Here is a 25,612-nt window from a genome sequence, read left to right as displayed (position 1 = left end):
TGGCGCCTTTCTTGGGGACCACCCCTACAGGGGACACTCCTAAGGTTGGGCAGGAGGGATGAAAATGGGCCAGCCATCCTGCCAGCTTGTAATTCTTTGTTAATCTTATCCTCCACCACTACGGGGCAGATCCCTGGCTGATTTAAGGCTCTTCCAACCAATCCGTGGGAACTCTGGGGCTCATGCAAAAGGAATCCTAAAACCCAACTTTGGTAGCAGAAATCCGGCCCCAATAAAAATTGAGCCGCCAACTTGTTTGGGGTAAGCCTGCAGTAAAGGGGATCAGTGGCAAAACTGGACCTTCACATGGGAGGCGGCTAAGCCTGTGAGGTCCCAAGTCTCCCCGCCTCTATCAGCTGCATGGAGGAGGCCCGGGATTCCCGACCACGCCATCTGCAATTTCTGCTGTTGGGGCTGGTTGTGGGTCGGGCGCTCCGAAAGGCAGGCAGGGAAGGCTTTCGCCTTCGGCAGCTAGTCGTGGGTAGGGGCCCATGCGACTTCGCAAGAATGCTCGAACTTGCACTTAGTCCTGAGGCATTTCCCCCCGTTAAATTCCCAGCACACTAAACGGCCAGTGCCGCGGAACATGGGGCGCTTCCTGTTGGCGGGCTGTTGGGTTTTGACGCTAATTGGCCTGCCACATGTAGCATGGTCCATGTGATTTATCATGGACAAGATGCCAACCTGCTGTCTTTACTACGAGTTGGAGGCCATCTTCCTGAACTGCTCATCAGTAATTCCCTAGTGGCCGCCGTCTCCCCATGAATGCTATGATCTGACCCGTGCCCTCAGCACGCTTGTTATAGTGTGCCTGCTTAGCTGCCACGCCTGAGAGCGGAGTAAGCTGATAATGAGCATGGAATATTCCCCAAAGCCTGAAAGCCAGTTGTTGAAGGTCCGTTCCACCCTTGGTGGCCGGGAGCCCCGCTTAGAGGAACTCCCTGTAACCTCCTGGGCCTCTTCTGGCACTACAAAATCAAAAATGTCGACATAATAGCCCCTCCAGTGCCCTTTCCCTAAGTTTCCTGGGCAGGTGCGCCACCTCCGGGGTCCTGGAAGCATCTCGCCATTGGACAGGGACTGAGGTCCTGGTCCGCCCCATCCCGTGGTGGTAGGCCTAGGACTAAGATTTCTCGCCGCTTGGCCAAGGAGGGTGGTAAGGCAGGGATGCCTTCCCTTGACACCCAATAAAACCCATCTGCCTGAGCAGAGTCCTCATCTGAGGACCACTCACTGGATGAAGACATGTCCCTGTGCTTCCAGGATGAAGATGTGTCCCTGTGCTTCCTGGAACGTCTGCCGTGACTGGCCTTGCGTTTCCCGTGACGTGACCGCTGAGGCTGCTTTTGTTCTTCTTCTAATTCGCTGTCCGATGAGAACTCTCCAGTCTCTCCACTGTCGACCTGGTCAGATAAGGAAAAAACCTCCCCTTCCCCTGGGAGTCCCCTAGCCGCATGTAGTCAGCCTAGTGCTGGGAAGCCGCCTGGAATCCTGGTGCCTGCTCCTGGGCGTGAGACCAATTCCCGCTCTTGGAGAGCTGCATCATGGACTTGGCCATATTTCTCATAAAGAGAGGACCCATACTAAGAAAAAGGGTTGTTGGTTGACGAGCGTGGGTTAACACGCTTCCCTTTTCGGCCGCCCTTGTGATCTTTGGGCTTCCGGGCAGGTGGCTGAGGCGATAATGAACGAGTAGGGCTATTGGCTCGCCTGGAGACCCGAGCGTTTAAGCTGGCCCTTCGCTTGCCCTTAGGACCGTCCTGGGGGGCGGCCCTGGTGGCCGTAGAAAAAGAGCCCCCATACCCCTTTCCAGAGCGGGTGAGAAGTCGTGGCACCCGCTGGGTAGCCGCTGTAGCCTGGGCGCTCTTAGCCCTTTTGGCCTGGCTGCTCTCTGGGACCTCTGTTGGGCTTTCCCCTTGGGCTCTGGAAAAACCATCGGACACACACCCCTTCTTAGGGGCCTTGGACTTCTGACCCTTTGCAGGAGCCATAATATGTGAGATGTGCGAAAATTTACCCAGGTAAAAGCGATATGCAGGCCAAGCACTCTCTATCTACTGCGGCAGGGAGGGATAGCAAGGAGAACATGAGGAAAGGGTTAGGACATAGAATCCAAACAAGTTCCTTACATGGGTAAGCAAGCACCACAAAATGTAAAATAAGATTACCCTATCCATCCCGGAAATGAGGCCAGTAAGAATGGAAGCCTGAACGGGGGGGGGGGGGAACAGGTGAGGGCGCCCTGGCCGCCTCCCCCACCAACCGGCGAAAGCCGGCCAGGAAGGCCGCGGCGGCGGCCATGCGGGGCAGAAGGCGCAAGGCCCCCGCCGCCGCCCCCCTTGACTGTCGGGGCCGGCCAGGAAGGCCGCAACGGCGGCTGTCCACGGCCAGAGGCGCGAGGCCCCCGGCCGCCTCCCCACCGTAGCCGGCAGGAAAGGCCGCAATGGCGGCTGTGCGTGGCCGGGGCGTGAGGCCCCCGGCCGTACTCCTGTCGCCGGGCGAGGAGTCTGAGAGAAAGGCCGCTGGGCGGCGACTCGTGCGCTGGCCGGAGGCGCCAGGCCCCCGGCCGGGCCTCCCCTACTGCTGGCGGTAGCCAGCTTGGATAAGGCTTAGCTGGGCGGCGGGTTAAAGGCTGTCGCTGCCAGAGGCGCAAGGCCCCTCGTCCGCCTCCCCCATTCCTGTGCGCGGCCGGAGGCGCGAGGCCCCCGGCCGCCTCCCACATTGCCGGCAGGAGCCGGAGAAAGGCCGCGGCAGCGGCTGTGCATGGCGGGAGGCACGAGGCCTGTCCCGCCGGCCCCCTCCCCCCCCGGCCCAGTGGGAAGGAAAAGACCCCCACTTACCTTGTTGCTCGCGAACGCTGCTCCGACTCAATTGTTCTAGATCAGTCTTCAAGGCCTGTTTCCCCAAAGGTCTGCTAATAGTATGTTGTACATTTTATATTTGATTTTAAAAATGTAAGTGTTTTTGGCTTTCTTTACACAGTGAAATAAAGTTTTCTAGGATGCGTTAGCCACAGAAACCCTGATAGTCTGTTGAAATCTTGACTGGGTGGCTTTGTGTATTGTGGCCAAAATTAAGAGGTTTTTTTCGGGGGCGGGGGGGCTGGTAGATGGAGCGAAGTGACAGCATTCACTCTGATGGCCTCTCGATCCTCTTAAGTTATCAAAATTTTGCTGGGAAAACTGTATGTTTGAAAACTGTGGGTTGGATCTGATGACTCCTTTCTGCTAAGTGACACAGGAGGACTTCCGTAGAAGATTCTTCATCTACCTTGAGTCCATTTATTGTAGAAAGGTGGACTGACATGTTTTAAATAGAGGGAAAATTGGGTCCACTTCTATGAGTTCAAATATAGTTTAAACATTGTTTTAAACATATGCTAATCATTTTTATATCCAGAATATGGTGGCCTGGGATTGGACTTTTCCTACAGCTTAGCAGTGGCAGAAGAGTTGGGAAATATTCGCTGCGGTGGTGTGCCCATGGCCATTGGAGTGCAATCAGACATGGCTACTCCAGCCCTTGCAAGGTAACTTTTTCCAACAAGGAACACTGACTCCCTTTATCTCCACTTAAATTTTGTTTTCCTTTTGGAAGTCATAGGATTTCAGAATCCTTGGAACAAAAGGATAAAAATAGGTATGCAATTTGGTTGTATGCGGAATAATAGTAACTATTATGTACATAACAAAATTGGGCAAGAAGGATTCAAAAGGTCCTCGTTCATTTCATCCACGGTATGTCTTTCAGCATGCCACTGTTATTTCTTTCACACAAAGGATTATTGAAATAATGTATGTGAAGTACTTTGAGCTTGCAGGGAAAGTATTAAATATTAAGTTTTATGAATCTACGTGCAGTACGACTGCATTGCCCCGTATCGCCCTTCAAGGCCCCTACACTCATCGAAGGGGAATTTTTTGTAGGTCCCTGGATCGAGAGATGACCGGCTGGCTTTAACATGAACCAGGGCTTTTTTGGTCCTGGCTCTGGCCTGGTGGAACAAATAATCAGCTAAGGTCAGAGCCCTGCAGGAACTATCTCTGTTTTGTAGGGCTTGCAAAACTTGGTTGTTCAACCAGGCCTTTTCCACCTAGCCAGTTGGATCCAATTTCACCATCATCTCCTTTCAGCCTCTGGAGTGGGTGGGGGGGAAGGGGAATGGTGAGGGAATTAGTTTTATAATTTTAACCCTTTGTCTATTTACAGTTTTAGTGTGTTTTAATCTGTTGTAACCCTCCCTGAGCCCCTTCCTATTCCTTCCTATCCATCTTATCATGAAACCACATTTACATAATCCATATAAAACAATTCTAAACTTCTCTCTACACGTCTTGATAACGTATTGGCCATAGGGATTAGCACAACCATGGAAAAACTTCATTTCCCCCGTCCTATTGAGCATCACTCACTGCATGATTCATGGTCATTGTGCAGATAATTTTTTCTTTCTTGCTAGTAACCTCTGTGGCATATTGGGGCAGGTTGTAGAACAAAACTGGAGTCCAGTAGCACTTTAATGACCAACAAAAATTTTCAGGGTCTAAGCTTTCATGAGCCAAAGCTTGCTTCATCAGATGTAAAGGAGAATGAAGATCCAGCAGACATTATATCCAAGTCAATGAGTTGAAGGGGGCTACAAAAAAGGGCCAGTTGGAGGCAGGATGCTAATACATAATGAAACATGTAATCAGCTTGAATATGTGATTTCTTTTCTATGTAATGATCTATTCAGTAGGGTTGTTGTGAAGGCAAAAAATGCAATAAAGATCATGGGATGCTTTGCTAATTAAGCAAGAAGTAGCAATATCATATTGCAATATCTGAGTTTCCTGATTATTATGTTTTCAGTTTTTCAGAATACCAAGAATGATTCTAGTTTATCTAAACTTCTGCTTATCATATTGGAAAGTCAGAGGCTTTTGAGATAAAAGTGTTCATGGTATACATCAATGAGATGAGCCAGCAAGGTAAAAATGAGTTATTAGTGGGGGAAGGGACGGCTGTTTTACACTGGTGGGATGGCTGTTCCACTGCGGTAAGTGCCCTGGGGAGGACGAGTCCACCAGTGCAGCCAGTGCACTGCTCCCAGAGCGGATTCAGCCCCCCTTCAAATGGGGCTGTCTGTCTCATTCCCCACTGTCATTCCTTTCTGAATTAACACCGCCACGCTTCAGCGTGAATGGACAAGGTGGAAATGTAGATGTTCTTTCATGATTTATCATATACCAACTCTTGGTTCAGATAGTCGTAAACCTGAAAACTTCCTCCTGAGAAATCTTTCCAAATAATATTTTTCCCCTGTGCCTTAAACATGCATGGTATAAACCAACTGGCCACATTCAGGAGCTATAGTTCTACACTTAATCACCTCCTTCGGAATTGCACTATAGAGGATAAAATGGCAGCTTTATGCAATAGACTGTGGAAGGTAGTCCCCAGGACAGACTTTTATTATTTTTAATTTTTCCCAGTGGCTTTAAAATAAATCAATAAATAGCTGGATCATGGCTTAATTCCCCCTCTGCGTTTCAGCTTATTGCAGTGTTTTCCAACCAAGTGGCAAAGACGGCTTCCAGTATGCTAATCACAGAAATTCACTAGCTATACAAAACCCCTACAAAAAGGGTAACAATCTAGATCAGGGGTAGGGAACCTGCGGCTCTCCAGATGTTCAGGAACTACAATTCCCATCAGCCCCTACCAGCATGGCCAATTGGACATGCTGACAGAGGCTGATGGGAATTGTAGTTCCTGAACATCTGGAGAGCCGCAGGTTCCCTACCCCTGATCTAGATGAATCTAGGATAGGAGAGAAAGGGACATGGATGTTGTTTGCCACACATTTATGAGCACTTGGGTCTAGCATAAGGAGCTGTAGCTCAATGGAAGAATACATTCTTTGCACATAAAAGGTCCCAGGTTTTATTCTGGCATCATTGAAAGAATATCAGGTATCTGGGCCAGGAAAACATGCTGTATGATACTACCCATCATCGTAGACAACACTGAGCTAGATATACTTATGGCCTGATGGTGCAAGACTGGGCAGCAAAATGGCAGACTGCATTGAGAAATGCTGGCGTAAGAGGCTTATGGTTTTATGCTAGAATCTAGAAATGGAAACCTGTGTTCTAATCTGTGTATTTTAATAACCTAACATACTCTGACATTTCTATACCAAAGGATAGCAAAATTTCAAATGGACCATTCATATATTGAAATGGTACATGTTGCTAGTATGGATAAAAGTTATAGCTCTAAGGGAGTAATGCATGTGGAGGTTGGGGAGAGTCTTGAGCCTTGGATGTTTACTGGCTTTTCCTCTTGTATGTAAATAGATAAAAGAATAAAAACCTAAACCAGAAACCCTTTTGATCTATGTGAGGTTTCATACCAAAGCCAGCTCAGTGGTTTGGCTTGGTAGCCCTCAAAGCTATATGCTGTAGCACCATCTCTGTATACTAAGCGGTCTGCAGTAAATATTTTAGTTTTTATTTCTGGTTTCCCTGGATAATTCAGATCAAACTAGAGTGTGTTCTAAGGAAATGTAATATAGCCACTGGAAGCTGATGACCTAAATGGGCATATAGTCGAAGGCTTTCATGGCTGGAATCACTGGGGTGGTGTCACTGGCGTAATGCCCATTGGGCAAGGTGGGCAGCTGCCCACCTGATTATTATGTTTTGATGCCCCCCCTTGTGGGGGGCATCAAAATGCTGGGCTCGTTTTTGGGTATTTTAGTGGTTTTCCATTTTTGGCCTGCAGGGGGCACAGTTTTTAGGCTAGCGGCACCAAAATTTCAGCGTATCATCAAGAGACTGTCCTTATGCGACCCCCCCAAGTTTGGTGGGGTTTGGTTCAGGGAGTCCAAAGTTATGGACTCCCAAAGGGGGTGCCCCTGTCCCCCATTGTTTCCAATAGGAGCTAATAGGAGATGGGGGCTACAGTTTTGAGGGTCCATAACTTTGGCCCCCCTGAACCAAACTGCACCAAACTTGGGGGGAATCATTAGGGCAGTCTCCTGATGAGACCCTGAAAGTTTTGAGACTGTTCCTTCAGAAATGTGCCCCCCCAGCCTGCAACCTTCATTGACAGCAATGCAGAAAACTCAATGCAGAACAAAGATTCTTGGGCAAATTTCAGGATGTTCTTGCAGGGAGGGCATTCTTGGACGTATCAGGACCAAAATTTCAGGGTATCATCTGGAGACTGTCATGATGGCACCCCCAAGGTTTGGTGCAGTTTGGTTCAGGGGGTCCAAAGTTATGGACCCTCAAAAGGGGAACCCCCATCTCCTTAGCAAAGAATGTGGGATGGGGTACCCCCTTTGAGGGTCCATAACTTTGGGCCCCCTAAACCAAAGTGCACCAAACTTTAGGGTTCCCATTAGGACAGATACCAGATGATACCCTGACATTTTGGTGCTGATACATCCAAAAATGCGCCCCCTGCAGGCACCAATGTCCTGGTGCAAAAAAAATTTGGTCGTGGTGGAGTGGCCACCCATGGGGGGGGGGGCATCCAACCTCCGTGGCTTTTGCCCAGGGCTACAGTTTGCCCAGGGCTGCCTCATTACGCCCCTGGGTGGTGTGTGGTTTCCGGTCTGTATGGCCTTGTTCTAGTAGCATTTTCTCCTGATGTTTCACCTGCATCTATGGCTGGCATCTTCCGATGGTAGTAAAGCAAGTGGAGTATATATACCTGTGGAATGTCCAGGGTGGGAGAAAGAACCATTTGCCTTTTTTAACAAGTGTAAAGGGTGCAATTAGCAAGCTTGATTTGCATGTGATGAGTGGGATCCACCCATTTTTGCATGTGAGAAACTATGAAGAAAGTATAATTGGACTGTGCCTGTACAGATCAGTGTCCTGCAGCACGTGCCCCTTTTCTTCTGTCCTCATATGACCTTGCTGGGGGGGCGGATTAAACATATTTCAAAGGAATGTGATGTATTGATATATTGGTGTTACTTCCAGTGGAAAACATTGACTGATAGATACATTGGAAAATATTGATGCATTGTTATTACTGCCAATGGGAAATGATGGTACGGATGAAGAAGGCAGCAAACACATTTCCCCCATGTGCCACGATAATGGGGCTTTTTCTGTTGGGAAACTGCCTTGATCACAAACACGCATAGAGAAACCCAGCAAGGATTTGATCTGTTCCTCCAGCAGGACTGATGGTGTCCCACAATTCTACTAGAAACAGCAAAAACTCCCAATCAAAGTAGATTTCACAAAATAAGTATGAATTTAGTATTCATGTAGTGATCCACTGATGGTTGCTAGTTGAACAAAGGGTTTACATTTGGAATTGGTGGGATTCCTCCCCAAGTTAGCACAGGCATGGCAGGCAACAAGCTCTCCAAGGCTGGCAGAATCCAGCATGGATCCCCAGACAGAGGTCTTAAGGTTGCAGTTTACAGTTATTTGGCACATTTTTCACATTATTAATACATCAATAAGTATATTACAAAATAAAGTAAAAATAAAATCCACTGGAAGCCACTTGACCAGAGAGAAGAAGAAAAATGGAGGTTGGAGGGGACAACAAAAGGGCTGTCCAGAAAAGTGGAAGGAAGGTGGGATTACACAAATATTGGAGAATGCTGTTATGGGTGGGGAACAGAAGGAGAGGGGAGGAAGGAAAAAACCCAAAGGAGGCATTGCATATACATTTACTTCACCTTCCCCGCAAAGTAAAAAAAAAGGGGGGGGGTCCTCTTTGAAAAGCGCAGTCACTTTAGAGCAGTTGCAAAAGGCAAAATCTAACCCGAATCATACATTGAAGCTCTTGTGTAATTAACAGTATGATTTAAAGCAAAAGCCTGTTTGAAGCGGAGGACACATTGGTGCATAATGGGCTCAAGAATGATCAAGACCACAAAATCAACGATTTCAGGACAGTCAGTGCAAGTGGACCAAGGGGAAAGCTTTCTACAGACATACCGTAGTACCACAATGACTTAAGCCCTCTCTTTAGTTACACCTTTTTGATCTTTGCAGAGCAGGACCTGAGATTAACATTAAGCTGTCAGGCCAGAGAGTATGTGATTTAGGCCTTTAAGGCAATATAGGATTTCAAGATAAGAGCCAATGCTTTATTGGTTCGGGAACAAAAAGGTAGTACTGATCTATTAGTACAGAAGTGGCATATTCCCTATATTAACCTAGCTACAACAGTTGGTACTAATTAATTTGGTATGGCAATTTTTGCAGGGCAGTCCCATGCAGAGATGTATTACAATGTTTTAACCTGGAGAAGATAAAAAGATGGATCCAATTCAAACCCAAATTGCAATTGCGGTGGTATTTCTGATCAGTCTTAATTACGTGCTACCCCGTTTGTATGTCAAGTGCAGAGCATGTCTTCACCATCTGCTTTCAAGGGGGTTATGTGACCAAGAGAGCAGGTAGAAGGGTGGTGGTGTTGAAAAGGGATGCATAGTGTGTCTTTATGAAATGAGCAAAAAGAACCCACCTGCAGCTGTTCATACTCAACGCCACAATTTTAGCAATAGGCCATATAAAGTGACAGTCCTAATTAGAACGTTTTTGCCATTTGTAATTAATTAATTCAGTTGCATGATGTGCAGCACAGCTTCCTTTCCCCCAGTGAGGTGCCTAGGAAGACCGAGCACAATTAACTCCCCTCCCCCTCCACATTAAGAGAGTGGAATGTTGGCTCCGTTAAATCGGAATGAAGTCTGTGCATGAGACATGTTTTCATTCTGTGAAGGCAGAATCCCATCTGTCAGAAAGCAAATTGATTGTTCTTTAAGAGGAATTAAGGAATAATTTTCCTTTGGTTCCTGGACACTTATATGCAGAAACGGATAGGATATTTAGTCAACGTTTAGATCCTTCTATAATTCTCCCTGCACCATTTAAGACTATCAGTGGAATTGCAGTGAAGTTTTGTTTTATTTAGGGTTGGTCTTGGTGATTTGAGGGTACCTGACGAATACTGTCATACCAAAGGGAATATCTTTCTCAAAACAGAGGAGAGAATTGGAACTGTTGTGACTTCATTGTAGCGGAATATAAAAGGCTTGACATGCAGGTTCTGTCTTCATCATTTCCAGCTAAAAGGATCAGATGTCAGACTGTTATCTGCGATCCTGGAGAGCTACTGCCAGTATGAGTATTCAACATTGATCTTGATGGATCACAGGTCTGATCCGTATAAGGCAGCTTCATGTGTTTATGAAATGATCTTCCTTGAATGGACAGTACGCAAGTCATTGAGCACAGAAGTAATGTGTACTTGTGAATACATGAAGAATCATGTATGCCTTTATAGCACTTGGTTAAGAATTTTGGTTATTTCATTAAGAATTTTGAGTCTGGGTATGAGCAGGGGTCTCTTTCATTGTCCCTTTTAAAGAGTATTGATCCCCTATAACTTCTGTGCAGCCCAGAGTATCTCTATGGGTAGACAGTGAAGGGGAGATGGTCACATTACAATCAGCAAGTATTTTATACTACAAAGTCCTTGAAGTAAATAGGGCACTCCCCAGATAACTCCTCTTATTTAAAGCCTTTTGGAGCAATCCAGGATTAATAGTTTGTGAGCAGCAGTCTTATAATTACTTGACCATACATTAGAAATGAAATGGTACGAAAACTGTATGAGTAGATTTGCTTGTACCAATAAGGTTGCAAGCTCTGGTATGAATAGTTTCCAAGAACTGATTCTTAGACTATTAGTTTACAGCAGGGACCACCATCCTTTTAAAAAAAAAATAAGAGCTACTCCTGAGTAATTAAAAATATCCTGACTTATTTCGTACCCTGGCATGTTACCAAGTTTTGTTCTGCCTTAGAAATAGCACCAGAAAAGAAGCTATCAGCTATGTAGCACAGTGGAAAATCCTATGAAACAAAAACACTGTGTGTGTGTGTGTGTGTGTGTTTATACATACATATATACATACACATACAGCTCTTCTGTGACCTTTCCCTGAGTCTCATAGGGAATATGCAAGCTACTCTACAGCAGCTGATGGTTGAACTAGACCTCTACTTTAGAATATGCATTAGGAGGAGTCTGTGAAAACCCTGTCTCTAATTCTTGGGCAAAAGTGGAAACCTTTTGTCTGAAATAGACTATCAAACATAAAAGATTTAGGACAGACCTGTGCAGCGTGTGTCTCACCAAACAGAACAGAGCCCACCATCCAGGCAGACTGGTCTATTATAAAAACTATTTTTGCTGCCTGTGGGAAACTGCAAAAAACAGAATTTTCCAGGTATTTGGTAAGCCACAGTCCATGGGTAATGGGCTGCGTTTGACTTAGTGGTCAGTTGACCTGAAAACAGTTGCAAACATCTGCTATTGACAATATTCAGATATTACAAACGAATCCCAATTTGTTCATGGTGTAAAGAAGCCTCAACTCATCTGATTCATATACTCCCTTCATGCATAGAGCCAAAACGGAAGATTTCCTAGTTTCACAAGTCTTCAGTAGAACCAGTTTTTGTGATTTTCAAATTTGTGTGCTTTACAAAATTGAGGGTTGTTTGTGCTACAGAGAGGTGCAGATTTTTCTGCGACATGCCTCTGAAGATGCCAGTCATAGATATGGGCAAAAAATTGGGAGCAAAATTAGGGGCTGTGAGTGGCTGCACAGCTTGGAAAACCCACAACAGCCAGGTGAGGGATGTTTCTTGCCCATGGACTGTGATTCCAGCCACAGTTTGTGAGCAAAAAACAAACTCGCAACTTGCATCCAGATTCATAGCAAAGAATTGTCAGTCTGAAAACTTCCTAGAAATGTTCTGCCCAAGGTCGGACAAGAGTGCATGAACCCAAGAATAAATTAGCTCTGCGTAATCAGATTGTGCATGTTATTACTATGAGTTCTTTTGCGTCTCTTTAATTTGAAGCAATAGTTTTATAGATTACTTTTATGAAATGTAAGATACAGCATTGCACTGGTATTTTGAAAATGGTCCGTGCCAATAAAAACATCCCCCCTTACGTGCTTTTGTATATTAGAAGCGATGCTATCAAACAATTCCTGTTCATAAATCTTTCAAAATTAGCAACATAATCTTTATATTTTACATTGCAGATTTGGCTCTGATGAGCTGAAACAACAGTTTCTTGTCCCAACTATAGCAGGAGATGTGGTGGCTTGTTTAGGGGTCAGTGAGCCTGAGGCAGGCTCAGATGTTTCTGGTAAGTGCATGGAGTGTTCTTAGGATATCTGAAAGGGATGCATCAGTCATGATAGACCTGTCTTGTAAACCACAGAATTGCTGCAGGGTATCTTCTATTGATTCTAGTATTGCAGGCCACAATAAAAGACAAGGAGACTGCGCTTGCTAGCCCAAATGCCATTGGTAAGGTCTCCCTAGTTTTTCTACTATTGCCATTTTAACTGCCTCTAGGAAGAAAAATAAGGTAGGACTCCAACACAGCACTCTTGCCTTTATTTATTTATTTATTTTATTTATACTTTCAGCTTTTATACCGCCCTGTCCCCGAGGGGCTCCGGATAAGCAACCACTTAAGGGATAAGCAACCACTTAGCAGCACCTGAGGAAATGCTGCAGCAGCGTCCAATCACTTTTGAGAAGTGGGATGAATTGGAGGGAACAGAAGAGAAGAGGGGAATTGAGATCTGCCTCAGGGAGAGAGCAGTGACAACTCAGATCTGGCTGAGGAAAAAGATCAGGCAGAGTGTTAGCTCTGCGTGATGGTGTGACAGAGTGGTTTAGTTTATCTCCCGGAGAGAATATAGTACCCAATTGCTGGGCCTGTCTCTGGGGATGAGCAGACCTAGTACAGTTTACTCTCACTATTGGGAAAGAACAGGCTTGTGTTGGTAGAATCCTGTATATGTGAGAGGATCCAATCAAGTAGCTAGTTAGCAAAAGCCTGTTGGTTCCTGAAAGCTTTAATGAAATTTCTAACTACTCTCTAGCCATAAAAAGTTCCAACATCAGACTTCAAATTATGTTTCATGGCATTCATTCAGTTTTTATTTATTTATTTATTTTATTTATTTATATTTATATTTCAAATTTATAGGCCGCCTCTTCCCCAAGGGGAAGCAAATGTTTTTATGAATGCTTTATCAAAACAATTTTCATAAATAAAGTTACAGTGGAACCTCGAATTTCGTCGATAATCCATCCGAAAGCCATCAACGAAATTCAAAATCAGTGAAATTCGAGGCGAAGTTTCCCATAGGAATCGATGCAAATCCAGTTAATTCGTTCTGAGCACCCAAAAATAATGGCAAAAACACAACTTTTTGAGTAAAAATACAGTGTTTACTAAATATAAAAGACAACTTCACATGATGAAAAGACCATTTCAAACATTTAAGATGAACATTCAACCTGAACATGAACATTTAACCTGCAGAAACTTATTCTATGGAAGGAAATTCTGTCTTATGCACGCATTCTGGGGTCACTTCCCTTCTTCCCTTCTTGATCTTTTGGCACTAGGACCAGGTTCACATTCAGACCCACGGCGGACAAAAAAGGTGTCCAAAGAGGTTTGTTTCTGCTGCCTCTTCAAGATTTTTCTAAAGTGGGTCAAGACATTGTCATTGAACAAGTTGCACACACGACTTGCCACAGCTTTGTCCGGGTGCTTTTTCTCCACAAACTCCTGCATCTTACCCCACATGCATAACAGTTCCTTAATTTCTGAAGAAGGCACATTTTCCCCTGTCTTTTCCTCTTGATCTGAAGCAACTTCTTCATCTGCTGTGTGTTGCACCTCAAGTTGAAGATCTTGAAGCTCTGTAGTGGTGAGCTCTTCACTGTGGTCATCCACCAACTCTTCAACATCCTCACCAGTCACCTCCAACCCCAAGGACCTTCCCAGTTCAACAACTGACTGCACCACATGTGTGGAGTCATCAGGGGTCAGCTGGAATCCTTCAAAATCTCTCTCATGCACATATCCTGGCCACAGTTTCTTCCAGCCGGCATTCAGGGTCACTCCCTGCCAAGCCTTACCTATGAAGCTGATGCAGTTAAGAATGTTGAAATGATTTCTCCAGAACTCTCTGAGGGACAGTTTCATTTTCAGCTTTTTTGCACCACGCATACCCCCTAATTAAAGGAGCCAAAAAGTTCACCCTTTTGGTTTTCAAAAAGCTGCCCCACACAACACTAACTAAAATTAGCCAAAACTTTACTTTCCCTAATTCACTTTCTCCAGCAGCCCCCCCTCCCCACAACTAAGCACTGCATGTCAAAGGAGGCAAAATGAACATGCCACAAAGCAGGCAAAGGTTGCACCCCCTCCCCCCATACACATCGCTCAATTACCTGGCACTAAGTAAGCTTTCTCACAACAGAAACTCTACTGCACAGTAGCTCTGTTCTCTGCAGTTCTCAGCAGCTCTGAGTCAAAGCTTCCGCGATGTCGCGGCTGAGGATCAAAGTGCAAGGCAACCAGATCTATAAAAATGAAGTTCGAGGCGATCGACGAAATTCGGGACAAATTTTCAGTGAAAAAAATCGATGAAATTCAAAACCGACAAAATTCGAAGTCAACGAAATTCAAGGTTCCACTGTAATTAGATGAACAAGGAGTTAATGAAAATGATTTAATAGAGATTTAATTTAATAGAGATTTAATTTAATTCCAAAATAATGTGGGCCATTTTCACCTCCCAATCGGCTGCTGTTCTCAAGACTCTACTCATTTTCAGACATTACATCCATTGCATGGTTGGGGAGCTCCTGGTACATGTGGTTATAACATCTGAAAAAGGCTTTGCCATTGCCCACGCATGAAAGTAAGCAAAAAAAAAATGTATTGGGATACTTTGTTGTCCACAGTAAAGACCAGGGAAGCCCCAAGCACAAGAATGTGGCTTTTGTATTTCTTCCGTAATATTGAAGGATCATTAGAATTTTCAAATTTCTGGCTCTGGAAGGAAACATCTACCTATCTCTTTACTTTTGAATAGGTATCAAGACCAAAGCTATAAGGAAAGGGGATGATTATGTTATAAATGGTGGCAAAATGTGGATTACTTCTGGGTGTCAGGCTGACTGGATGTGCCTTTTGGCAAACACAAGTGAAGGACCACCCCACAAAAATAAATCTCTTCTATGTCTTCCAATGAAGCTATCAGGTAATAAAGCAAATGTTTTTATGAATGCTTTATCAAAACAATCCTGTTAAAAAAAAAACCTTTACACACACTGCATCTGGAGTATTTTTACCCCCAAGCCAAATTCTAATGTATCTTGTGATGGAAATACTCTCACTAAAACAAAAATCTTGGGGTAGTAGATATCATTATGTTTCACAATACTAATACATCCAGAGCTTGAAAACACACTTTGACATGAGGCAGGAGACACCCCCCCCCCAAAAAAAATCTTGTTGTTTTCTAAAGTGCTACTGGACTTGAATTTAAATTAGGCAGAATGTTTCTTTTGTGTATATTAACCTGACTCCCTTTATATGTGGTTTGCTTACAGAAATAAATTTAAAGAAAATTAAAACACATAACATGTACTTCCTGATTCTTCAAACGATGATAGACTTGTCTTGAAACAATGTTTTCTTCCAAACAAATACGCTGGGAAATATTGAGGATGGAGGACCGGGATATAAGAGATAGAGAAGGAAGGAAACCATGTATTTTATAGGCCACGTTTGGTCTCTGTTCTTGATAGATTTTAAAAAATATTTCCAGCAGATAGCTCTTGGATAACCCAATGTGAGAACAGATGAGTTAAGGAACAGTCAAAGATAAAAACGAATACTTGTAAAAACATTATTTGAAATTACCAAATAAAACTGAACAATAGAACTATCAATCTTGGATGTCTTAGTCTTGGAAGAAATCCACCAACGCTGTAGCCAAGTTGTTTCTTTTGAAATACATACTGCTAGGTCTTGCAAAGGACATGTTTTTATCTTCATCCTAAGACCTAGAATCCTAGTGAAAATAACTATGTTGTAGATTTCCAACATACAGTTAAACTGATGATTAGCTTTCAAAGACCAGAAAAATATGTAGATTGGGCAGAAACTGTGGAAATAGCTTGAGCAATGAGTGGGAAGTATAAAGCTTGCAGTTTGAATCTAACATGCAAAGGTCCTCTAAGAAATGCATAACAAAAGATGCTCACAAAATTCTATACAGCAAAAATTATCTGCCAAATATTGTTTTTCCTCATTTTCCCAGCTATGAAATTCTTATTATGTTTGTTTGCATATTTCTTTACATATCTTTCGATGTGAAGTCAAGAGTGCAGAGAAGTCTGTTTGTGCATTCTGGAGAGAAGCAGTTGATCTCAGAAGTGTGTGATTCATGGATTTCAGCTGTTTTAAGCTTATATATTTCAGCCTTTGCATTCCCCCACGGTGGCTGACAGAAAAGAATCAAATCCAAAAATACAAATGATGAAATTCAGTCAAATGCCAACATTACATCAAAACAGCCAATCCAGCTGTTTTACAGTTGTTACATAAAAATAAGCGAAGGATAGCCAGCAGGTGCTGTCCATCAACATATCTCAAAGGCTTTCTGGAATCACAAAGTTCTCAGTTTGTTTCAAAAGGCCTACAGGGATAGTGCAACTTCTAAAGGTGACAGCTCAAAAATTTAGAGGCAGCAGCTAAAATTCCCTCCAAGTTTTAAACTGTCTTGTCTCAAATGGGGCTGATCCCTGCAGAGTGCGCATTTGATAGGTAATAGAACTTAAGCAGGTTGATGAGGATAGAGAGAGTCCTTCAGGTACTGTAGATCCAACCTGTTTAGAGCTTGAAACCTTGAACTGAGCTCATGAAAAAATTGTAACCAGTGTAGCTGGCATATATCACTGTGGGTTTTTTCATGCTCACTCTGGTATCAGTTCATAGAGGTTGCTATAGTGCTTTGTACCAAATGGCAGTTTACAAACCATCTTCAATGGTAGTCCCATGTAAAGTATGTTACAGTAATCTAATCTAGATGTTAGTGAAACCATGTGTGACTGTGGCAAAGCCAGGGGCTTTTGAGGAAAATGAGAAGCAGAGATGGTTTGCCATTGCCTCCTTCTGCAGAAGCAGCCATAGTGGTTCTCATCCGAGTACCAACTCTCCTTAGCTTCTGAGATCTGACAAGAGCAGGCTGTACCATACCATTCCACAACCCCAGTTATTTGTTTATCCAGTGAAACACCTGGAATTACCAGGTGCATACTTGGTCCTTCAGGAAGTGTAATCCCATCTAGAACTGGTTGAAAACCTATTCTTCCTGGGACACAATACTTCTGGGTTGGGGTTTTTTGCAAATTAAATGTCAGTTTATTCACCCTCATCCAGTCCTTCATTGTCTTCAGGCATTGACTAAGCAGTCAAGAAGGTAATCATGATTGATGCTGTTAAGACTACAAACAGGTTCCCAGCCCAAACAAGCCTAAACTCACATCCTAGTCTTAGGGAACAATATATTACTTCTATGTCAGTTCAGACAATATTTCACATTGAATAGGAAAGAAAAATGTGAATTGTAAACTATATATTTTCATTCAAAATCCCCCTCCCAAATGAGGTTAAAGGAGCATAATTCTCCTGTGCAGATAAATTATGATGGACAGAACCAGGGTCATGCAGTCATCCCTATGCATAAGCCCCTTGGTTCTTGGAACCTCTTGCTCACTTGGTAGTCATCATGTAGTGAAACTATAAGGTTGTTTGGGCTGCGGGAACCGGGATGGGGGTGGGATTCTTGGTGATCCAGATGTAGCCTGTGAACCTTGTCACCTCTTCGCCGTCTGTGTTGCCTTATGCATGATGGAAAGTCCCCTAATTTTTTTCCCCATCAGTTGTCCACAGACAAACTACACTGGTAGATACTACGTTTAAAATTTGCCCTGATAGAGGTCCCACAATCTCTGAAGATATTTCTACATAGTTTCTATTTCAGTAAGTGTCCAAATTGTCCAAAGTCCACATATGTTTTTAACAGAGGCGTACCGGGGTTAAATGGCGCCTGGAGACAAATAGTCTCCAGGACACCCCCAGCCTCTGCCCCTGCCCCGCCCACCTCAGCTCTGCCCACACTGCCCTCGACCCAGCTGGCAGAGAGGGAGGGAGGGAGGGAGGAGTCCAGGGCAGGGTTGAGGGGGCTTGGAGGCAGCAGGAAGTCCTGCTGTTTCGTCATTTTTGCGTGCCTCGGATAGGGTTGAGGCACATGAAAACAACGAGACAGCAGGACTTCCTGGTCACGTGGGGAACCGATTTTGCGGTGACCAGAAGAGTGGCGCCCGGGGACAAGGGGTACCCCTTGTCCCTAGGCAGATACGCCACTGGTTTTTAAGTATATTTATGCCTGGGAAAATGTGGTTCTTCCCCAGACTACAAATCCATTGATGTTATGGTGGCTTTCATAACTGACATGCATAAATGTCTGCCCGTTCCTTGATTGTTATTTCAAAAACATTTTCTTTTCTTTTTACTTGCTGCATGTGATCAACAGTAATATTAATTTGTTCCATTAGTCAGCTATACCATTAGGAAACAGGTGAGTCTTTACTGTTTTAGAAGGATATTTATGTTTTTAAACTTGTAAATGCTGGTGTAAGGTTTTGTGTGATTTAGAGTTAATTGGGATTTATATGATTTAGAGTTAATTGGGATTGCCATATTTTTAGTGTGAATAAAGGGAATTTTTAAACTTAGCTTTTTGAATGAGCAACTGAAAAGCTGAGAAAGTTTCAATTTTTTAAAAATTCATTATTGACTATCGTGTTACTGTTTCTTAAGAAAAGTGTTTTGTCATTTAGTAGTTCCATGGAACCCTGATTGGTTTGACATTTATGACTTTTATTTTTCTTTAAGTCAGAAATGATTAATTTTACACGACTATGAAAAGCAAGACCTTTTGTAGTCTTGAGAGTTCTAATTTGCTAATTAACAACAGGGGTATTTTTGAAGATTAGTTGAAAATGGAAACATTAACCTTACTCTGGGAATTTAAAGACATTTGCACCCCTCCTTAAACTTAACACATAATTATGCTAAACATAGAAAGGAGTCCATTACAATTATTTTGAACAAAATATGCTTCCAGTTGGGACTAATCATTGTTTCTGGTAACTTTCTTGATGAACATTTATTCTTAGGTGTTCATGTTGCTAAGAAAATAGACAAGATTGGCATGAGGTCATCAGACACGGCACAGATATTTTTTGAAGACGTCAGAGTACCCTGCAAATACCTCATTGGGGAGGAAGGGATGGGTTTTACATACCAGATGTTGCAATTCCAAGAGGAGCGTCTGTGGGCCGCTGCCAATAGTAAGTCCCTACTTGTATCTTTGGCAGTGACACAAGCTGCCTCTGACATAACAGTTTGCAAAACTGATTTAGATAGAGTGGCAATTTTGAAAACCAGTTGCTTACTGAATACCAACCACTTGCCTGTGTAGACTTCCCGTGTTATCCTCCCTTGTTTTTGGGATGTGTGCAGAAAGACACACAGCTGAATTGATCAACACGTGGAAACCAGCGATGGAAGAAAAACATGTTTGCAATATTAATTGAACAGAGGAGAGATACATTTTCCAGGAGGCTTTCTGAACCTGCCGGTAATAAGATATAGCTATATGGTTTGTCTGCATATTTAAAAAGGACATTTTTCTTTCGCTTAGTCTTAACCTGTAAGAGTTTCATTAATAATAAAATCAGACTTTTCCATTTAGTGATACATTTAATGTTTCCATCTGTTCCACGGAGCCTTAAAACATTATACGAAGAGAGAGAGAGAGAGAGAGAATGTATTGTATGTATAAAAAATCTATTCTGGAAAATGCCAGTTTTGTGGTTTTATTTTAGTGATCACGTATGATACATTCTTATAATTAGCATAATAAAATAGTACTTGGTTTCTACCTCTGCAGTCTACCTTTTGGTTTCTACCTGTGAGGTTGATAATTTAAGATTAAAGCTCAGCTATTTCTCTGCTTACTCGAAGGTGAAAAGGGCAAAAACAAGGAATTGTCCCACTTACTGGAGTAGCTGTTTGCCCTTTAAGGATATAGTAGAAGCAAAAATGGAGAAATAAATGGATGCCTGGCGTTCTGGACAGAGCCCCAGTGGCAAGCGTGACTGGAACAGAAGGTTGGAAAATCATAAAGAATTTAAAAGAAAAAGGAATACATAAAGTATCAGATTTAGTTAGGGAAGGAGAAATTATACCATTACAGAATTTAATAGAACTGGGAGGGAGAGAGAATTGGCTGGCAATAAGAGGCCTATGGGAAAAATTAAGGAAATTTAGAATAAAAGATGACTGTATAATAAATCCAATGGTTCCAAAACTCCACGAGAAACATTACAAGGAAAAATTATAGGAGCAGTATACAAGCATATGGTAGAGGATAAAGATTTTATGCTGAGAACTTTGAATCAAAAATGGGAGAGAAGAAAATATCTTAGATGCTGAAAAAAAAATAGAAAAAAGAGATCATGGAAATATATGAAGAAGGCAGAAGATATAGAAAAATATGTGGAATTAGAAGAAGAAAGATTTTGCTTAAATGGTGCCGAAGACTTTATTACAACTAGCCTATATGATAAAAGGATTAAGCTCAAAAATGCTGGCATTGTGGAGAAAAAGGAGGGTATTATACTCATATATGTGGATAGAATGTAAACTGGTGAAAAAGTTTTGGGAAAATATAATGAAATATGTAGAACATTTAGTAAAAGTAAAAATTGACATAAATAATGAATTATTAATTGTGGGGATAATAGATGATAAAAGAGTGAATAGAAGTTTGGAACCAATGTATAAAATAATGATAAGAGGAGCAGACGCTGTGTTGGCGTTGGGCTGGAAAGACGATAAAAAATGGACAGTGTCAAAATGGTTGGAATATATATGGGAACAAATACAACTAGAGATTTTTGAAAAACTGACAAAAAATAAACTATGGGAAGAAAAGATGGAAGATATAATGAAACTATGGACAGTATATGAAACATGGATGGAAGAAGCCGGATTTAACAAAGAAATATGGAACAAAAGAATAAGAAGAATGAATCTCCTACTGCTTGCATAATATAATTAATAGAAAGGGGGGAGGGGGGGGGAAATGAAAAAAATGTATAGATAACATGGAGAGATTGAATGTAACAAATGCATAATTATTCTATACAATAAAAATTTATTTTAAAAAAAAAAGGATATAGTAGAAGCGTCCTTCAGAAAGAATAAGTAGAAATTATGAAGTGAGCTAGAAAATAGCCCAGAAAAAGACTGAGGACATTTTCAGACAAGTGCCTAGAAGAAATATTTTTAGCAGTTGATTTCCTGTGTGAAAGCATCAGAGTATGGAAAATTACGGAGATGTCAGATGATCACAGAACCCTCTTAGGGAGCAGAAGGACACCAAGACTTATTTTGAATGTGATGAAAATTCATCTGTGACAAAAATTATGTCTCAACAAAAGAACTTTTCCAACTATTTAGGAACTAGTAGAATCCTAAAGAATAATGGTGAAAGGCAGCCAGATTTTTTAAAAATTGTTTGAAATTATTGATATATTTTTAGAATCCATAGTGTTTGCAGTGGCATGATGATTAAACATTTATTCATTTATAGGGAAATATGGGCCTGTGCCATCTTCAGGTTTCAGTCCATTTATGCCATCTTTCTGCAGATATGGCAGTCCTTTGAATTACAGCAGGGTCTGTGTATGTGTGTGCGTGCCTGGCCCTTCTGCTTCTTGTGATGGTTGTGCCTTAGCTCCATGCTCCATGGGACTTTTCCTGTGGATCTTTCCTTGCATCATTTCACCATGTTTCTTTGACTATGTGCCTGCCTGAGGGGGTAGTGTGGTTTCGAGCTCTGCACTGCTTTGTTGACTGGATCCAGATCCACCCATGTTATGACCCAAAGCAGCTTCCTGTTGCCCACACAGTTTGGACAGATGTTCCGTTCTGTCATTCTTGCCATTTCCGTAAGAGTCCCAACTACTTCACAGTCAGCTTTATACCCTGGCTGATGGAATTTTCCAATTGAGTGGAAAGTGCCTCTCTAAAATTTCTGTTGTATCTGGGCAAAAGTCAGCAGCCAGCAAGAATCCTGGCCAGTGCCAAGGTAAACAGTACACATCTTTGAGTTCCAGAAGAGCAATGAGAAGAAGGGGATAAGATGAATCCCATTCAAATGGCCAGCAGGATCTACGCGAAGATGGGCTGGATCCAGCTAGAAATGCTAGTAAGGGAAACAACGGAACTTCTGCCACAGAAAAATGCTTTATCAAAATCCAGAGTACCTGGCTGCTTCCTATTTTGCTTCTAATGATCTCATTAAAGGCAGTTGGAAGCAAGAAGAATATGGCACATTAAATTAATGGCACCCCAAATCAAGACCTGTTGTCATCAAGTATATATTGATGAGGGGGATGTGCCAAATACATTGTAATGACATTATGCTGAAATGTCAAGCAAAAACATTACCAGTGGGTTGGGATTCAACCTTTTTCTAGATATATTCATCCTAATATATTCATCATAATCTGGAGGAACCAGGTTTGATTCCCTGCTCTACCACTTGAGCTGTGGAGGCTTATCTGGGGAATTTAGATTAGCCTGTGCACTCCCACACACGCCAGCTGGGTGACCTTGGGCTAGTCACAGCTTTTTGGAGTTCTCTCAGTCCCACCGATCTCACAGGGTGTTTGTTGTGAGGGGGGAAGGGCAAGGAGATTGTAAGCCCCTTTGAGTCTCCTACAGGCAAGAAAGGGGGGATATAAATCCAAACTCTTCTTCTAATCCATATAAACATCAGAGCCTCCTTTCCCAGACAGAGTTGAAAAATTACAACTTGAGTGAGCGCTGAAGCCATCACATGGCACTTCAAACACACAGTCAGGCATGGTTTACATGCCCTCACCCACATTTCTGCCTGTTTTTAGGACTGAATGTATTTATCCCTTTTGTGATTTCAATATAGGTAGATATATTATTAACATCTTTGTAAAAATCTGAAGAAAACTCACTTGCCTCTTTTTGTCCCTGATTCCTACAGTTCTGGCACAACTTGAAAATGTGATACAGGAAACTATCGATTATACTCGCCAGCGCAAGACATTCCAGCAGCCAATACTTTATAACCAAACAGTGCACTTTCGTCTGGCAGAATTAGCAACCGAGGTGGAGCTCCTTCGTTCCTTGGTGTACCGAGCTGTTGGTGGGTGTAGTACCGGTCCCCCCCCCCACACACACATGTTGGCTGGATGTGAAAATACACATTCATTTATTAGAACTAGCTATCTGGACCAGCAACTAAACATTTGGCTTGTGCTTTTCTCATAGCTTCCTACATTCAAGGCAAAGATGTGACCAAACTGGCATCCATGGCAAAACTAAAGGCAGGCCGTCTCACTCGGGAACTAACAGATAGTTGTCTTCAGTTCTGGGGAGGAATGGGATTCACTAATGAGGTGCTAGTGAGCAGAGTGTACAGGTGAGTGAATGCTTAATATCCAAGTTCAGAAAAGACATAACCCCTTCCATTTTTAGCATGCATCTATACACCAACCAAAATAATATTTTTTAGGTTTTCTGAAGAAACTTTTCCCACAGTCCAAAATGTATTGCTAGCTTCATGGCTGCGGGGCGGGAGGGAGGGGGGGTTTGACTACACAATTGCCAGGGCCCAAAATTCATCTGGATTTATACCATTAAATGCTACTTTAGACATTAAGCTTCATTTTATATGACATGACAGAATCTTTTTAGAAAGCATCTCAGCACAATTGAGCCCAGTGATCTCAGTACTTCTCACCCAGCACTGCTACGTAATGCAGTTTGCCCCTGTTTTTGTGCTAGGTAAATGTACAAGTGTAAACTTAAATAGAGTTCTTACTGATGCGCTTATTAAAGGTTTTTTGTGATAAGAAGTTTTGTGAACTTCATTGAATGTAAGAAGTGTGTCCTGTGTTTGTGCACACATGTTTGTTTGTACTAGTATAAAATTAGATATGCGGCTTAGATTCAGATCATAAAGGAGAGGAGACAGGTAAAACCTGTGCAGGAACACTCAGTAGCTCTTGACAGTCCTGGAATGCTATTAAAGTGCTTATTATTCTTAAACAGTCTCTTCCTGAGGTATAATGCAATATGATTTTTGTCAGGGTCCAAGAACCAACGAGAACTACAATTTTTTGCCTTTGATGTGTCAAAATCACAATAGAAAGTGAGAACTGGAAAAGCATGAGCCGGTACTTGATTAACAGTTGGCAAATCCTACATGTAGGCATCTGCTTTGGCCACCGATTCTTCCTCAGATCAAATCATAGCTTATTATGAATTAAATCACATCATCTTTTGAGTAATATTAAGAATATTGCCAGGAAAGGCTTCTCCAGAACTTTTCCTACTTGTGTTGAGACTTCATTGCAATATTTTGACTTGGCGGTGATGTTCACTCAGTCAAAAGCTTTAGTCACCATAACTGCAAGGCATATCTGTTCCGTCACACCCTGAAGCTGATCTGGCTGCATAACCTTTAGTAAGCTTCTAAGGAAATGTTTGTATTCGATGATCAGTTTGTTGTTACAAGAATCACAACATCTGTTTAAGATATTCAGGCTGCACACTCCAAAGAGAGGGATTTTATTTAGTCTGGCATCATGCAAATGTCATCTGGCTTATACTTAGATGAACCTTCCCCAAATTACTTCCATTACAAAAGCATTTTTCCAAATGGAGAAAGGAATGTACAGAAAGTGACTTCCTTCCAGCCACCCAATTTCTGCAAGGTTTTTGTTATGTAATAACTTCTCTCAGTGTATCTCTGCAAGTTTTTTTAGCTGAATGAGTTATGGTTTTATCTCTATAGAAAAGAAACAGTTCCACTTATTCACTGCAATTCAAATGTTTGCATTTTATTTCCCATGTACACGTTCAGATATGAACATTTGCATGTTGTTTTCCATGTACCAGGAGGCCTTCAGCATCCTAAAGAAGTATATTGCTGCCTTTCATTGCTCTAGTCCTTCTGCTGTTACTCTGGATTATGTTGCCATTTAGTCAGATGTATTTGGTCATACCCCACCACTACCTACGCAAAATAAAACATGGCAGAAAGTTAGCTCCCTTCTTGTCCCCTCTCCCCTAAGCATGCAAGCCTTTTCCATATTTTCAAATATTAAAAACAAGGTTTGGGGAGAAAGGAAACCCTACCAACTATTTCAGAATCCTTCTGGTCCTCTAATAGATGGTAACAATGAAAGGGGCATGAATTGAACTGCCTAGGAAAAGGACTTTGAATTCATTTTCCGCTGTTCAGACTGTAACAGCACATTATTTATGAGGCTTAAGGTACAATCATTGTTCTCCTCCCTATTGTAGTTAACCATATTTAACCTTCCAGTCGAGTGAATTGTTCAGAAATCAAATTTGGCAATGGAAACCTTTCACATAAATTATAACCACCTGTGCCTCCTGTTCCTTTAAACAGCTCTTTCTTGCTTTAACGTCACTCACAAAAGCACTGTTTGAAGATGGCTCTGAAACAACCACTCATGTACAGGAATTTTTCAGTTTTGCCTCCCTGGTGGCAGCTGGCAGATGATCAGAGGATGCTCGACAGAATACTACAAAGCCTCAA

At 42.5% G+C, this 25,612-nt stretch overlaps 1 protein-coding gene across 2 annotated transcripts in view; it reads left to right on the top strand.

Annotated features, from left to right (window-relative positions):
* The window catches only part of LOC125441108 (probable acyl-CoA dehydrogenase 6), a 62,792-nt gene that overhangs the window by 35,211 nt on the left and 1,969 nt on the right, over nucleotides 1-25,612 (top strand). The window contains exons 3-8 of one of the 2 annotated variants that reach the window (XM_048511441.1): nucleotides 3,400-3,529; nucleotides 12,089-12,195; nucleotides 14,957-15,124; nucleotides 19,113-19,286; nucleotides 23,027-23,188; nucleotides 23,314-23,464. In XM_048511441.1, coding sequence (XP_048367398.1) covers nucleotides 3,400-3,529; nucleotides 12,089-12,195; nucleotides 14,957-15,124; nucleotides 19,113-19,286; nucleotides 23,027-23,188; nucleotides 23,314-23,464 — 892 coding nt within the window. The remainder of the gene's footprint in view (nucleotides 1-3,399; nucleotides 3,530-12,088; nucleotides 12,196-14,956; nucleotides 15,125-19,112; nucleotides 19,287-23,026; nucleotides 23,189-23,313; nucleotides 23,465-25,612) is intronic. The other variant, XM_048511442.1, reaches the window with a different exon arrangement.

Source organism: Sphaerodactylus townsendi, linkage group LG11 (genome assembly GCF_021028975.2).
Source record: "Sphaerodactylus townsendi isolate TG3544 linkage group LG11, MPM_Stown_v2.3, whole genome shotgun sequence".
NCBI lineage: Eukaryota > Metazoa > Chordata > Lepidosauria > Squamata > Sphaerodactylidae > Sphaerodactylus > Sphaerodactylus townsendi.
Note: the sequence above shows the minus strand (reverse complement) of the source record. Positions and strands in the feature narration are given on the sequence as shown.